The sequence below is a fragment of the Argentina anserina genome, chromosome 7, assembly GCF_933775445.1.
Source record: "Argentina anserina chromosome 7, drPotAnse1.1, whole genome shotgun sequence".
Classification (NCBI taxonomy): domain Eukaryota; kingdom Viridiplantae; phylum Streptophyta; class Magnoliopsida; order Rosales; family Rosaceae; genus Argentina; species Argentina anserina.
Window position 1 is genome coordinate 23,910,637 of NC_065878.1, and position 15,940 is coordinate 23,926,576.

The 15,940-nt window shown below is 37.4% G+C and overlaps 1 protein-coding gene across 2 annotated transcripts; it reads right to left on the reverse strand.

Moving 5' to 3' along the window:
* Window positions 1-677: 677 nt before the first annotated feature.
* Window positions 678-15,675, reverse strand: LOC126804100 (protein MOR1). Of its 2 annotated transcripts, none has more exons than XM_050531874.1 (54): window positions 15,260-15,675; window positions 15,052-15,157; window positions 14,829-14,952; window positions 14,017-14,096; window positions 13,750-13,927; window positions 13,598-13,662; window positions 13,418-13,500; window positions 13,226-13,311; window positions 12,987-13,100; window positions 12,722-12,841; window positions 12,140-12,242; window positions 11,792-11,928; window positions 11,303-11,368; window positions 11,081-11,198; window positions 10,936-10,970; window positions 10,665-10,733; window positions 10,461-10,565; window positions 10,268-10,373; window positions 10,065-10,177; window positions 9,886-9,973; window positions 9,641-9,741; window positions 9,452-9,559; window positions 9,276-9,381; window positions 9,108-9,187; window positions 8,881-9,027; window positions 8,700-8,775; window positions 8,461-8,585; window positions 8,245-8,355; window positions 8,016-8,165; window positions 7,738-7,812; window positions 7,545-7,626; window positions 7,353-7,447; window positions 7,175-7,276; window positions 7,023-7,097; window positions 6,845-6,940; window positions 6,659-6,760; window positions 6,467-6,568; window positions 6,200-6,382; window positions 5,974-6,085; window positions 5,778-5,854; window positions 5,603-5,682; window positions 5,260-5,322; window positions 5,032-5,158; window positions 4,687-4,809; window positions 4,481-4,558; window positions 4,136-4,294; window positions 3,889-4,047; window positions 2,855-2,952; window positions 2,607-2,763; window positions 2,291-2,407; window positions 2,085-2,180; window positions 1,902-1,973; window positions 1,498-1,780; window positions 678-1,395 (listed from the first exon to the last, which is right to left on the reverse strand). In XM_050531874.1, the coding sequence occupies exons 1-54, from the start codon at window positions 15,420-15,422 to the stop codon at window positions 1,139-1,141; spliced, it is 6,033 nt and encodes a 2,010-aa protein (XP_050387831.1). In that variant the 5' UTR covers window positions 15,423-15,675; the 3' UTR covers window positions 678-1,138. The 2 variants fall into 2 exon arrangements, with proteins under 2 accessions (XP_050387831.1, XP_050387830.1); XM_050531873.1 differs by having other exon boundaries at window positions 1,489-1,780.
* Between the last annotated feature and the right edge of the window lie 265 nt (window positions 15,676-15,940).

A 15,940-nucleotide genomic window follows, 5' to 3' on the forward strand; every position in this document is an offset into this window, starting at 1 on the left:
CTGGAATCTGGAAATTAGTAAGATGAAAATAAATATATGAATTTTTCATTGGCTTAATGGCTGATACATTATCAAGATCCCACATGAATCATCTTAAACGGATATTATCAAAAAAAGAAGAAGAAGGAACTATACTAATTATGATCTCGGACTTAAATGAAAGTGCTTTTGTATTATCTGAAGTCCAAAATTGAGGCGGAGCCAAAACGCAAGTTTTTTAAATAATCGGAATTATGCACTTCATTGTTCATGTAAGTCGTATTGAAACATGTCTCAGCCATCGAAAGTCTGATAACACTCCATAAAGTTATAATCTGGGTAGCCAAAGTTAATGTATTACGCATCAGAAACTTGGAGGAAATTTTGAGACCGATACCTCAAAAATGGAATAAAGTATCTAAATGCACGACAGTTTAGACGCTCTAATGGTGTTCTAGATTGTCACTTTGCACTTGGAAAAGTAAAGGTGCACTTTTGTGCAAAGAATGTTTAACACATTCCATTAGTTCTTATGTTTTAGCGAGGAAAATGCAGCTTCAATTTGCTGCCTGATGCCAGCAGTCAAACAATCTGATTCGGTATCGTTCTTTTCTGGGATGAGGCAACAATTTTCTGTTCCGAACTCCTTTCTAAATTATAATAACACCATCACAAAGAATAAGGAGTTTGAGGCACTTACAAAACACAAACAATCAATTGAAATGGACCAAGTTGCGTACATTTGTATTAAATTAGGAGGCATTATACTCGAGGATTAAATGCTTCCGAAGCAATAAAACTGATTTCTAAAGGCTGGCAGTACAAAGAAGCCAATAGCACATGACAGTGCTATATCCCAAAAACTCTGCCAAAAAATTTCAAGACCTTAAAAATGTGGTCTATACCCGCTACTAAAGGAAAGGCAAATAGCTAAAGCTTCTACAATATACAAATGTGAAGTTTCTAGACACAGCTGCTGTATACAATAAACATACCCCAAGGAATCGGTCAGCCTTTGAGGATGCCACGAGACACCAGCCTGTCTGTAGCTGCGACTCAATACTGAAAGCATTGCCTCCCTGACATTTACAGAAATCGGCCTGATGGGGCAAATGAAACAAATCATCTGAGGAATTCTGTTCGAATTCACATCTCTTCATTAAAAAGGTTCAATTGTCCCACTTTTTAGTCTCTCCATCCGAGCTTGAAGCCCAGATAATGCCCTTTCATCCATAGGGAGAACCCCACTTTGGACGGGATTATCTGATTGCCGATTTATCTGGCCAGAGAGTCCCTGATTTTGGTCGTCATTTACATACATTAATGGTTTAGCTTCTGAATCCAGGTTTCCAGAAGCTGCCGCTAGTTGCATGCTTTTCATCCTTTCTCTAATTGCATCTAGTGTCCCACTAGTCACTGCATTGCCAAGGTGAGTTCTAGGGTAAGGTCATTAAGGTCACCAAGAAAAACCAGACGTAGTGATGCAAGAGAAAAAGTAAAGGCACTAACGTGAATTACCTCCACCCATATATCTCTCATTCCTTGGGTCGATCATCGAGTTTTCGACCATGCCTCTAGGAATATTGGCATTGTGAAGCCTATTGTCTTCAGCATATGCCGGTGGCAGATTAAAGCTAGTTGGTTCAGATTTTGCATTATATGATTTTGTATCCATCAAGGAATTAGTGTGTACAGGGGAAAGGGGTGCAAATTCAGGTGAAGAAGCGCTTAGGGAAGCTGGGGGAGGAGTAGGCATTGGAAGACTTGATGGTGTCCTTCCAGCTGCTGCATTCTTCTCCATCTGCAACCAAACATTCTTTAACTAAATTTTGATAACATTATAGACCTAATTTACTATATAGGAATAATGACTTTAGTCGCAGACAGAAACATTATAATGGTAGACTATTAACGAGGCACACCTGTGTTAGACCGTCTCTAATATATGTCCGAAAAGCCTCGCTAGCATTTTGGAGCTGAGAGAATATATCAACCTAAAATAAAACATACACAGCATATCTATGCTCAGAAACCAATCAAAAGTCCTACTGAAAGCGGAAACTAAACCAAGTCAAAAACATGCTACGAGGTAATCAATAACTCACTTTGGGGTAGAGTTGTGTTATACGATAAAGCTCATATAGACCGATAGAGCAAGTCTGCTTGTCACCAATCTTCTTGAAAATGGCAGCAAGTTCTTGCTGAAAGTAAAAGTGAAGCCAAAAGAACAATTTTTAGAAAGAAAAGAAAATTGATAAACATATTTAAATATAAATAACTGTACTTTGATAAAGGTACGAAGTTGCAATACCTTTAATTGTGCGTCAGCAGAATGTGTAGCAGATGAAGGATTATTAGCTGCTAAATCACCCCAATGAGTTTGGCCCCCAGACCCAGTTGAAGTCAGCATTCTTGCTGCTGCTAGAGTCTGCCCAGTTTTTAAATGCAGCAAACAATGATAAATCAGTGTCCCTATTCCAATAACATTTATGAAATATAAAAAGGCAAAGTAAAAAATAAAAATAAAAGATGACTGTTAAATTAGAAGTTATAAGTATGTATTTTTCGTTTGTGATTAAAAGTTTGTTTGTCAATATAAAAGGAAAGGTACAATTATATAAAATTACCTCAAGGTTAAGATCAATGTAAGCAAGAATAATTGGCTGGGGCTTCATGTCTATCGGAACCATAGACAGGTGACCCTTAATTGCAGCTCCACGAAGCTTCACAAGCTCATGTAGAACAGTTTTCACCATGCGCAATGGTTTGTCATCCGCACCGGCTCTAATATGTTTAATAATACAGAAGACAGGAGAGAAGAAATCAGTGCATGAAACAAGTTAGAGCGGAAATATAGTCACCATATGTAGCATACCTTCTCCGGATTTCTTCCATCCCCAAGTCTTGAAGGTATAAATGGATACTTTGAAGGATGTGGTCCAAATCAACATCATATATGGTGCTTTGAAGTACCTACCACAGGAGAAAGGATGATTTACGCAATGGCAATGTATTAATGTGAAACCATAGAACTAACCAACCAAAGCAGAACCCACTAGAAAAATAAAAAAAAACAAGCAGAACAATATCAAATTACTGCCTCGTCAACATGGTAAGACCATTTATTTCATCAACTTCATATTTTCTGGAAATCTGGTTCCATGGTATACTTCCAATTGGCATAGTTCTCATCATTATCTTACAGATAAATCTTTAATCTGTTGGAAAACTAGGGATCAGAGAGATAGATATATGCTTCAGAATGAAATTTCTCAAGCCATCAAAGGTTTCTTACTGATGCTTCACAAATATTTAGGAAAAGGAGGAAACTAGTATTAATTGGGCAGTTAATACAAGGTAAGCATCTGTTAGGTTTATTAAAGCAAGGGCAATGCAATTGCAGCTGCTTGCCTGGTTATAGTATTACAAGCTGATTCCACAAATTTAAAGATCCACTCACTCTGCAGCAGCTTCAAATTTAAACAAACTCTCTTCTGCTAATACAAATGAATAAAGACAATTCAAGTTCCTTGGAGAAATCAACCTTGCTTCATTGTACTCTTACTCAACAGCACACGGATTTTAATGATTTGACCTGTACTTTGTATAATTATCCTCCCGATGTAGTTCCCTCACTAGACTTTGACTCTTTAGAATAATAACCCTAGGAATCTTCTCTTTATTGTATTAGCGTTTATCCAGATAAGGTATTATTTAGCAAGTTCAAGAACTCTTCAGAGCATAAGATCAAGCAAATTTTGAGGCATCCGCTAACAGATTTGAATCATGTGCCAGTATAGGTGCATGTGGGATACTTATATATATATATATATATATATATAGACAACAGAACTCAAAGTAAAAGACAATAATTATTATTCCAAAATATATGGCCAGGCAACAGAATACCTTTGTAAGTTTGATCAAACATTTGACAACCAGATCAGAGAACTTCTGGTTTCTGGCAGCCAATGTTTCATTCATTGCAGGCGCAGGCCATCTTGAAGGATCTAAAGGACGTAAGAGGTTGATAAGAACCACAAAGGAGGAAGTTCGGTCTGCGTTGTCCTGCAGATACAATCGCTAGTTACAACAACTGCTGTAATAGACCAAAAATGTTGAGGAATGGGAGCAATGCAAAAACAATATCACTTACCAGAATCTTTAGCATCAAGACATTCAACGCTTTCAGAAGTTGGCTGCCATCATCCATATGGGGAACCCTCTCATCCAAAAGCCAGAGCAGCAGCTCAGTGATTAGACTATCAAGAGTACTTTCCTTGACAGCATGTGCAAATCTTTTATTTTGAAACGTCTGAAGAGAAGTCAAAGATAGTATTGTTAAGCCAAAAAAAATTTCCTGGAGCACAAATGAACTTCCTACAATTTATTAGTTAACTTTTATTTATTCTGGCTGCCCGTGTAATAACTTTCTACACGCATGAATAATATGTTTACAATAAATGCATTAATGATATCTCCACAGTAATTAGTAAACTACCTGCATTAGAGTGTTCAGGACATATTTACAGGACCTAGATGAAGCTCCTGTCAAACTGAAGTCAAAAGTCGTTGCTACCTATTCAAGACCCAAATAAGAAACCAGAAAAGGCTGGTAAATTTCAATTGAGGCCATATATGAAATAGCAGCAGGCAACAGCATAATGGAAAGCATGAGAAATTAAATGGAACGGCTATTGTACTTGCCTTCTTTGCTAAGCACGACACAAGTTTATCGGCATCCCTGACTAAGTCATCCATGGCACTGCCTTCTGGATCATTGGATGACTGTGCCAACTCATGGCACACTACTTTCATTCCTTCAACCGACTGGAACAGAAACATATATGCTCAGAGCATAATCTTCAGTTTAAGTATATGATAAAAAAAAAAAGGACATGCAGAAACCAAGCACCGCATAAACATAGGTGAAGCAGCCAAGAATACCATTAGACATTGTTGACCACAGTCCACAAATAACAAATAATCATGACAATGGAACCGAAAGTTACTCAACCACAAATGGCACAAAAAACAAAACAATTTGCACACCTGATCAGGATCCTCAGAAGAAATTATCTCCAAAGCTTCATTCCAGTCTGTTGGACCATTAACAGCAGAAAATGCACGAGGCATCAGCTGTCTCTCTCTGTGTATCTCAGAATGAGCATAATCGCCCCTAAAAATGATATCAACATCATTAAGATATATTGAGAACAGTAATTGCAGCGGAAGAAAAAGAAGGGATAACATCAAATAGTACTGCAATTGTTGAAATACCTAGCAAGTGTTGGAGCAGCAACAGATCGTGCAACCTCCCCACTCTGTTCTGCTCTATCAGACCTATTGGCAAGCAATAAACCGAAAATATAATTGATGATAGTTGAGGCTTATGCAAAATTATCTTTCTTCATATACAAATATACTTTCTGCTCTATCATGTTCTTTCTAACCGAACATTAAAAGCTACAGAAACTAGTCAAATGTAATAATTTCTCCGACTCTGTATCACATGCAAGCTAAAACATAATGGACCATTCAAAAACGTAAACACAGAAATTTGAATATTATAAACAGTAAATAGTAACAAACTATGTTTTAAAAATACATGTCAAGAGCATACCCAATTTCCCGGACAGAACGCCTCAAAGAAGCCCTCGCTTCACCAGGCTTTCCTTCCTTATTTCTCTCCATGTCTTTCACCTAAAAAATATAAAACATAAACTCATGCTGTTAGGAACATAAACAAATTGCAGTCAACTATACTATGTAACTTCAAAGCACAACTATGTACAGACCGTATACTTAAATCTCTCTTCTATCAAGCTTTTCTGAGCACCTGTTAGCTTCCCGACATATCTCCATATGTCGTCCCCTAAGAAGAGTAAATAATTAAAATACAATTACAACAGAACATATGAGAAACTTGCAAATAATAAATTGCAAGTTTAAGTCATCAAAACCTTACAATTGTTACATAACAACATGACATACCAAGAAGCTTATAACCAGAAGCCAGCGTATTTAGAGCAGCCTTCCTAATTTCATTCTCTCTTTCTGCTGTCAAGCTTGCAACAATTTGCAAAGATTTTAATTGTCCACTTATCTGCTAAAAAAAATATGTTAATGTCTTATTCAACAACCAATGCATAAGACACTCACCACTGTATAAAAGACTAATAAAAAGGGACACAAAGGAAAATATTTTCTTTACTTTTACCTCAGCTCCATGATGATCGATCAAATATCCAACAAGTTCAGCACACTCAATTCGTGTTCGGTAGTTCTTAGAACGCAATCCCTCCAAAATATAAGGTAAACTCTTTGTTGCAGTATATGCCTCCACAATTTGTCTGGATAGCTCCTTCATTTCTTTTCGTACTCCAGAACCATTATGTCCAAGCTGCACATAAAATCAGATTCAAATCAAAGAGTGTACATAAAGGTTTGCTGCTCAAATTGGGCATATAAAAGAAAAGGTAACAACCTTCTCCATTAGGCATGGAAGGAGAATTGCGGCTTCTGATTCAGTCAACATGTATCCCTCATCTCTAAACATGTCAAAAAGGTCATGAAGAAATTCCAGCACCTGTGAGATAAAAGATATGCAGTTAAATAGATGCAACACACCTACAAACTCTAAAGTTTGAAAACCACAATGCACAGAAAAATACCATACCTTTAACAGGGATGTTGTGTTTGACTTACAAAATTGTAAAACAAACCACCTAAGCATTATATCCAGAACTTCAATCATTTCCTTTCTAATAGTTGGAAGTGCCTGGCATAGACAGTAAATAAATTTTAAGCTACGCAATGAAAGCTTTGAAATAAATCACAGAAATTAAGAGTGAGGGGAAAACACCTTCTGCAGCATCTCGAGCCCATCAACTTGCTTCTTAAAATCTGTACTAAAAAGCCGCCTATGCAGATCCTCTCTGAAGTACTTCATCATATCATTCTGCATAAAACACAAATGTAAATCAAATCAATGACCATGAAATAAACAAGAAATTAATTAGTGAAAATGTACAAATACAAACCTCAAGATCTTGAATCTGTTCTATTCGTGGCTCCTCAAACTTGAACCTCTTAACCACAATTCTCTCCCTATCTCCCTGGAGTTTAAATTACAATCAGTCAGTGTACCTAACTAGTAAAGAAATTAAAAGTTCCATGCTATTTCCATACGTACCTTAACTGAATCTTTAACATTTATCAAGGCCTGCGACTGGACGGCTATATCTTGGACAGATAGTATCGGACCTGATCTTGATCCCTTCATTGCAACAGTCCTCTGGAATTCATGGGATAATCAATTAGTAATCTAATTACACCAAAAAAAAATTACCGCAAGTAAAAGAGGGGCATACTGAAGATATGGCTTTCATTCCAGGCTTTACAACTCCATTGGAAGCAGATTTTCCGACCTTTGGGATGCTTTTAGATGTCGGTACAGTTGATATTGCTTTAACCAATATAAAAGTTGTTCAGGGGAAACCGTTCAAATTAGTCTTAAGTATCATGAACAAAACACAAGAGAACCAGGCAATCAATATACACACCTTGTGAAGACCCGAAAGGCTTCAACCGTTCAAGAACAAGAGCTAAAGCTGGGCCTTGAATATCTCTTAAAATTTTCTCGACCTGGGTAATAACCAAAGAAATAAAGAAAAGATTTAAAATCAATTGTCACATGAAAAGAAAAGAGCAGTAGAGGCTAAAGAACAGAGTACTAGAGGCTTCTAGCAAACTTACCATGTCATGTCCACTAACTCTCAAAATTTCAGCAATGCATGCCTCTGCTGCTTTACGAACATCAGAAGATTTATCCTATAAAAAGTAGACAATAAAGAAATTATAAGAGTGGTGTGTTACTGTGTGCATTTATTCATCTTAATATATTTGTGTGTGCATGTGTGTCCAAGTCTTTATTCATTCCAAAATGTTCTCAATGTGGCCATGTGGGTAATCTGGTAAATAAATAGTTAAAGCCATGAAACAATTAAGCCAAGAGTGTCGCATTTAGAATTTACCGTCATAGCAGAGGAAGCTGGTTTCAGAAGCTGTACAGCATCATTATAATCACTTAGCGCAGAAAGTTGCCTTGTCAACCAATCAAAAAGATCTTTGCGCCCTTCTGCACCAAGCTTGGTTTCTGTTATAGCAGCCGTGATGTAAGGAACCTACATCAACAACAAGAGTGCGTTATGGTACCTGACAGAAAACCAAAATTTCACAACACATGTAAGATAAGTCAGTTACCATTTTATCAAGATTAACAGCAGAGACCCATGAGTCTAAAGCAGCTAAAGTGCATTCTCTCATATGCTTCTTATTGTCACCAATACATTTCAAAATATCTGACAGAATGCCCTGCAAGTAACCAATAACAAAGACAAGATATTGTTCAACTATCTCAAGGAAAATACTATAAGTCTGTTTATGTCTTAACATTTCTGATCTTGCAAATAAACAAACCTTGCTCGCCTTTTCAACTGGTGCTCCCATTGCAGATGCAATATTACCAATGGCAGTCAAGGTTGCTGCAACTAGATTCTTATTGCTGTCATATAACCGCCCCTTTAGGGCACCAAATAACTCCACTGGCAGCAAAGAAGAAAAATGGGGAAGAACTCATTATATAGAGATCATTATGTAGAAGCACTTGAACAAGTTCGTGTCAGATTCCAAAACAACTGCCATGAAGATACTCTTACCAGTTCCAGTTGGCTGGATTCGCTTATTAGCCTCTTCTAAAATTTTATTTACAGATTCAATTGACTCCAAGCGAACCTTAAAATGAAAAAGGGGCAGAATCAATATGGCTCTTGATAAAAGGTCTAGTTCTAAATACAACTGCCATGTACAGCATAGAGATTATAAAATGTACAAACAAACCTTCCAATCAGGGCTCTCCAAATTTTTCAGCAGAGTAGGAGTAATTTTTCCACTAATATCTTCACGCGGAAGACTATCCAACCCACCAGCAGAAACTGATGTAGATTCTGTTGCTCGAACATTTCTCTTCAATACCACTGCAGCACCCTAGAAAATGAAACAGGGATAAGTTACCCATAAACAGAAAAACAAATGATTATGTAAACCAGAGTAACAACTTAGCATACCTCATATGGATTTTTTTCATACTCCGCTTCCAGTGCACTAAGTAGTGCAGGTTTGACATCCGTGAGAAATCCTTTAATATCTGCAAACTATATACCGTTAGCATAAACTATATGAAAGTATGAGACTGATTATTAACACAAGGTGTTCAAACTGAAATGGCTAGTCACCTGGACCAACAAACTTATGTGTAACACCCAAAAGTTTTATGGTAGAATTCCTGGTAGCAGCAGCACTGGACTGCAGTCCAGTGTCTTTGCAAAAATCAATCAAATCCTGTAAACGTAATACATATTAACATCTATAACTAAAAGAGATTTTAAAAGTAAAAAAAAAAATTAAACACCTTAAGCTTCAAGTGTGAGACACCAAAATCTTCAACAGCTGAAACCATCCACAATATTCCCTCGCTAAGAACCTTAGGGTTCTTATGTTCTTTCATAATTTTGTAAAGCTACAAAAGAGCTAAATAAGTTAAAGAGGGTTGACAATAAAGAATACAAAGTGCGAAATGAACAAAAGAATAAGAACTTACTCTTTCAAATATGAATCCTGGACCTATGGCTTCAGAAAATGAAGTCAGGCACTTCATGGCATGAGTCCGAGTCTTGATATCTGCTACTCGCTCACTTATACCTATTGCAATATAAATGCAAGAGCTTGAATCTACATTCCAGAACAGAAGCCGGGGGGGGGGGGGGAGAGAGAGAGAGAGAGAGAGAGAGAGAGAGAGAGAGAGAGAGAGAGACTGATAAGTAATTTAAATGAAAAAACACTCACCCAGCAGACAAAGTACCACACATTTCTTTGGAAATTTCATAGCACTGGAAGATATGTAGGTAATAACTTCAATGACCTGTTGTTGAACCTGCATAACTCAGAAATACAAATCTTTATCACATTTCAGCAGAGAAAAAGATAGTAATAGGTCTGTTACGAAAAATAAACAAATAGAATACCTGAACATTCTTTTCACTCCAGCCAGGGACAGCACAGAGTAAGCGAATTAATAACTCAACTGACTGGTTAATGTCCTGTAAAGCTTCCACTTGTTGTTTAAATGAGGATATGGCTGCAACAAAATTGTATAGCGGTTATGGTCACTTCAAACAAAACAAGAATTCTGTATGCTTTGACCTTCATAATCAAAACCATCACCAACCTTCAAGCCGTTCTTTCCACACAGTGCTCTTTAATTGAGAAATGGTATCCGCTTGTATAAGCGTACCTAATCTACTTTCAATTTCTTCCAGACTCATTTCTGCTGGCTGCAAGACATTACAAACAAAAGACAGTAAAAAACTAGGGTAATAAAAAAACTAAGGAGCACTTCAACCACAAAAGCACTCAAATACCTCAACGTCTTCAGGTGGTTCAACTGACTTGGAAGCTTTAGGCTGTACAGTTACTTCTTTCTTACTGCCACCAGATTTTCCAGCTCCCCCTTTTTGTTTAGCAGGCTATTATCAAAACACCGTGTCAATCAACATGCAAATTAAAAACCACTGATATTGTTAAACTTACGAAGTACACAAAAAGATAAGAGCTATAGAACTCACAGCTGCCTGAACAGGCCTCTTCCCACTAAGCATGCTGGCAGCCGACTTTCGTACAAAACTGTCTGATGTCTGCAAACAATAAAGATAACAAACACACCTTCAGGATCACGAAAACAAAATATGGAAAGAATATAGGAATAAAATAATTGAAACATTTGCGTCCAATCAACTGTTGACAAGGGACGATAATAAGACTGGATCATAGCAACCGAAATGCAGACAGTATACAGACATGAAACTTAAACCCCTAAATTGAAGGCAAGAAACCCACCTCCACAGAAGCTGCAGTAACACCTGAGCTTTGAACTGTAGTTAGCATATGAAGATGTACAAAAAACAAAGAGAAAACATCAAAACAAACAAACTTGAAAACTAATCTATATGATCACTACATGTACCATAACAGAAACACAAACCTGAGCTTGTAGCAGTGGATGTACCACCTTCAGAACCCATAATCATTTCAGAGAGCTTCTTTCTTCTGACATCATCAAGTTTCTCCAGGGACCTCTCCAGAGGCCTCATACCAACCGACTAAAGAAAATGAACATAGTGCAAATGAAAACTATTAATCCCTGTATTTAAGCCTCAAGCCTAGAGTTAAGAAAATATACCAGTTCAATGCATTAAAATTATACCTTAGCTACGGCTGTCAAAGCTGAAAAGGCTGCATCCCTCACTTCTGGGGTTCCATCATTGAGGCACTAGAGAAATACAGATCACCTTTAAGTTTAACCATAACATAATTGTAAACACAACCGAATCAGTTAAATTAAGTGATTCTAAAGAGAATAAGCTTTGTTCGTCTCGAATGTTTTAAACTACACTTATTTAGCTTCTTACAAATCCAATCCAAAATCAATAAAGGCCAAGAGCTTGATTTTCAGAACTTTTCTCAATCTGTTATTGAAACAATAATCAGATGTGTTATGAACATAACCAGTCCTAATTCCAAAACCACGTGAAGCCCAAAACAGGATTTTTTTTAAATAGTCCGAAGTTTTTAATGTTAGATGTAACTTATGTAACAACAAAATTAAGCTTAAAAACATTTTCAAGCAAAAAATGCAGGTGAAAACTGAAAAGCAAATAAATAACATCAGATCCTCATGTAAAAGTGCACTGACCTCCATAAATATAGGAACATAGTCCTTGTGTAACTTTAAAACAACAGCCTTGTTACTTGTTTCAATACAAAATGTCACCCAGTTCAAAGTCGATGATCGCACAAGGGGTACTTTATTTTTAACTGCTGTCTTAACATCTGCAAAATTCAGAAGTATGATACATTAGCCACAACCACAGACTACACATAGTAAAGTACAAATCCGATATGAAAATAGCATTACATGATGACAAGACATAATCAGTAAATTCGAAAAATAATCATCATTAAGATGCTACAGAAAATAATTATAAATAAATAGAAAATTAGATGCAAAAATGATGAGTAAGTTACTGAATATGAAACCTGCCTTCAACAATGTCAACGAGATTTAAGCAGCCAGCTGTATGCATAGCTTGAAGAGTCTGGGTCAGCGCCTCACTCATAGTTGGCTTCTTCTCTTTCAATTTCTCCTATATAAACAGTAATGAAAAGGTGGGCAATTAATGAGCTAGATCTTCTAGTCGGTGAAAGATAGTATACTCTAAGTTGAATTACATAAGCGAGGACACACTGAAAACAAAGTTGAAAGACCTTTTTAACAATATCATAAATACACATTGAAAAGTTCAAAGAAAACATAAATTGATTTGGTTAAAACCAGTAATGGTACAAGGAGTTAAAATTTGGCACATGCCTGCCACATTTCCCAAAATGAGAGTTTAAGAAATAAAAATGACTAAACATGTACACAACTATCTGGCTGGTAAAGGATGGATACAATATGATTAAAACACCAGTCAGATAAAGCTAAAATAGCCACACCTGACTCATTTCTCAGTTTGATTTTTACAATCGTGTATAGTAGTGTTTAATTGCAAAATTGCACACAGAATTAACTTTTAAAGTATGCTTCTTCATTGCCCAATGAAAACACATAAAACAAACTTACCAGTAACCCTGGCAATAGAAAACGTGAACTCCCAGAAAAGTGAGTCCTAAGGCCTTTAGCAAGATTGCCGAGAGCTTGGATAGCTTCAACTGCAACAGCTATGTTCACATCTGTTACAAGCTGCACGAAAAGATAGTCCACTGAAAACATAGATTTGAGAGAGAGAGAGAGAGAGAGAGAAACTGTGTGCTTATATTACCACAGGATACTGTTGAAGTGGAAGATGAAACTATGTGCTCCAGCTAAAAAATAGATAAAAAATTACCTTCTTTAATGTCCTACATATTTCGGTGAAGTCACCAGGAGCTATTCTTTTGGTTGAAGCAAGCTTGGTGAGTTCAGCAACAGCCTCCTTTCTCTCTGACCATTTGGATGCTTTCTAAAACCGAAGGAATAAATTAACAATAGTTATATCACTTATATGCTGAGAAAGTACATTTGCTGATGAATGTAAGACCAAATTTAAATCCATAGTGGAAAAAAAAAAGGCATAATGACACTAACCACTCCGTCCCAAAATCCAGACTTATCCAGAGGAGTCAATATATCAACAGGATCAACAAGCTCATATTCATCTATTTCCTGAGGAGCTGAAAATCCACATACACAGTAGACATATAAGTAAATGTGCAAAAAGATAATTCTAACATAACAACACTTCTTTGGAGGAGCCAATTACAGGAGTCAATCACATACCATCCGCTGAGGATTCCTCAGAAACACCAGGACCAACAACTTCAGAAACAACTTCCTTTTCAGGCTCCTTGTCTTGCTCAGATCTAATAAAGAGATATAATAAAACAATGTAGATTAAGAAATCACCAAGCAGAGTGTGCTAGATTCAGATATTAAAACATTTAACAGCAAATTTTTCACCTGATTTTGCGAGATGGCCTGGCCATCCCAGTAACATTGACGAGCTCAGCCTCCAATTCTTTTTTCTTCGTAAAAAAGAGAGAAATGTTATTAGCTTTTTTACCATTAAAGAAAAGAAAAAAAAAGGTAAACACATTGAGATATGAACCTACCATCGTATCCCTCATTTTCTCAAACAATATTGATTTCACAGGGTCTTTTCCAATCCAACGGCAAAGCTCAAGAGTAAGTCCTTTAGAAGATGCACGAACATTTTGATCTTGATGGTCAAATAGTTCAGGAAGCATTTTAAGGACCCTTTTTGGAGGAATTATTTTTGAGCCAAAATCACTATTCCAATATAGTAAAGACACAAGTTAGAAAAAGAAATCAATACATTAATAAAACAATTTTAAGAAAATAAATCTCAATCTGAATACCTTAAGGCCTGAAACATGACATCAATTGCAGGCACAACAGCTTTGGCAACTTTGTTTTTTATTGCTTTCTCCATGGCATCCTACAATAAACCACAACCTATGTAAAGGTCCCAAATTAACAGAAGATAATCATACTGCTTCATATCAAACGCAGACTGTAAAGGTAACATAAAAACCACTTATATCCCCACTACTAGATCCCCTGCCATACAGATAACAACTTCAATCCAAGTATATGTTTGCCTTATTCAACATTTCCTTACCTGTTTTCAACTACCCAAAGTGACCAGTAAACAACCTATATATAGATGCTTGAATTGCTTTACATAGAACAGTCCGACCTCAACTAGATACATGTCAGTGATGTCACATACCACAAATTTCTGAATTCTTCTTAAACCAAAAGTAGGGAAATAAAATTTTCATCACTCTCTTGCATATAGAATGCATATTGGTGTCTAACTTTAAATAATCAGCCCAAGCCTTTCAACACTATCAAATCAGACGTTAAGGAAAGTCTCCTCGTGAAAAAAGGTTAGGTTCTTCCATGACTTTGTGAGCTGCATGGACCACCAATGAGAAACAACTGCCAGGTATAATGCAATTCGTGGAAACAAACCCAGCCCTTCACATCGTACTCCTGCTACTACTAATACTACATTACTTCATATTTCATTACCAGTCTCTTACTCAGCTACTATAACACATCCAATGCTGCTTCGCAACTTACTAATCCTCCACCACACCGCATTGCCATTGCAATGTCTTAATACTAAAAAGCACTCTCCACATAAACAAGAACAACAACTTACCAAGAAAGCGTCCGCCGCCTCCAATTCGACCCAAAGCATAAAGGAAGCCTGCGCCTTTTCCACCGTCTTCGGCCTGCCAGTGAGGCATTTCGCAACAATTGTATCACAAACTTCCTTCCCATACCTGTATCAAGTAAACACAGCTTAAAATAGACCGCATAAAGTAAAACTCAACCACCTCACCAGCCAATCAACTCCAACAAAAGCTTCGAAAAGCATTCACCTAGCAGCATCAGCATCGGCGGCCCGCAAAAACGCAATCAATGCATCAAGCGCCTTCTCCTGCACCGGCGAATTGGCATCCGCCAGAGTCTTCCTAAAAAACGAACCTATCCAACACAGCCAGAAATATATAAAAAATTTAAAACTGTGAGCAACCAAATAAATAGATCGCCGCCAATCGGAAACAGTTTTTCCGGTGAAGCTATTACCGAATTCGCGAAGGCGAGGGTCCTTTGGATCGGTGATGGAGTCGCATAGGGCAGCCAAGTCGATATTGGCTTCATTTCGCACCTTCCAGTTCTTGTGAAAAAGCCGATCATCCCACGGCAATTTCTTCGCCTCCTTCAGAAGCTTCTCTTCCTCCGACGACATTTCTCACCCCAAAAAAAAAAAAGCCTTGCTTGCTATCTCTGCTTGGTTCCTTGGCCCCAGCAATCTGATCTACGCAAATGCAGAAGGAGAGGAAGAGAGCAAGGACCTAGAGGCAGATCGGGATCCAGGATTTTGTACAGGAAATTTGAACCAAAAAACCTAATTGGATTCAAAAGAGAATTGAAACGATGAGTGTTTGGAGAGAGAGAGAGAGAGAGGAGCGCCCAGTGGAGGAGAGAGAGAAAATGACGCAGTTGTTGCTGTTTAGCTTTATTTAGACGGCAGGAGCGAATTTTTGCCGTTCCCAAATTTTTCGCTATGTTTTTCAGCGAAAAATTTAAATTTTCGTTTAGGGCGTCAATACGACGGCGTTTGGGGTGCCGGGGGGTTAAGTAGGATGATGGCGTGTCGGTGTGAGAGCGACTGGATTTAAAATAGAAGGCCGGCTTAGCGGGAACTGCACGGCATGTCGGTGGGAGCGCGACGCAGGGAATCATTGCTGGGGGAGTGCGTATAAT

What these genes read in the sequence shown, in the direction of transcription:
- LOC126804100 (XM_050531873.1), bottom strand. Translation starts at nt 15,422, where the DNA reads ATGTCGTCGGAGGAAGAGAAGCTTCTGAAGGAGGCGAAGAAATTGCCG. An exon ending in TCTCGTTGACATTGTTGAAG is followed by an intron (nt 11,929 to 12,139) that starts GCAGGTTTCATA and finishes TGAATTTTGCAG; the next exon opens with ATGTTAAGACAGCAGTTAAA. An exon ending in AACCACCTGAAGACGTTGAG is followed by an intron (nt 10,374 to 10,460) that starts GTATTTGAGTGC and finishes AATGTCTTGCAG; the next exon opens with CCAGCAGAAATGAGTCTGGA.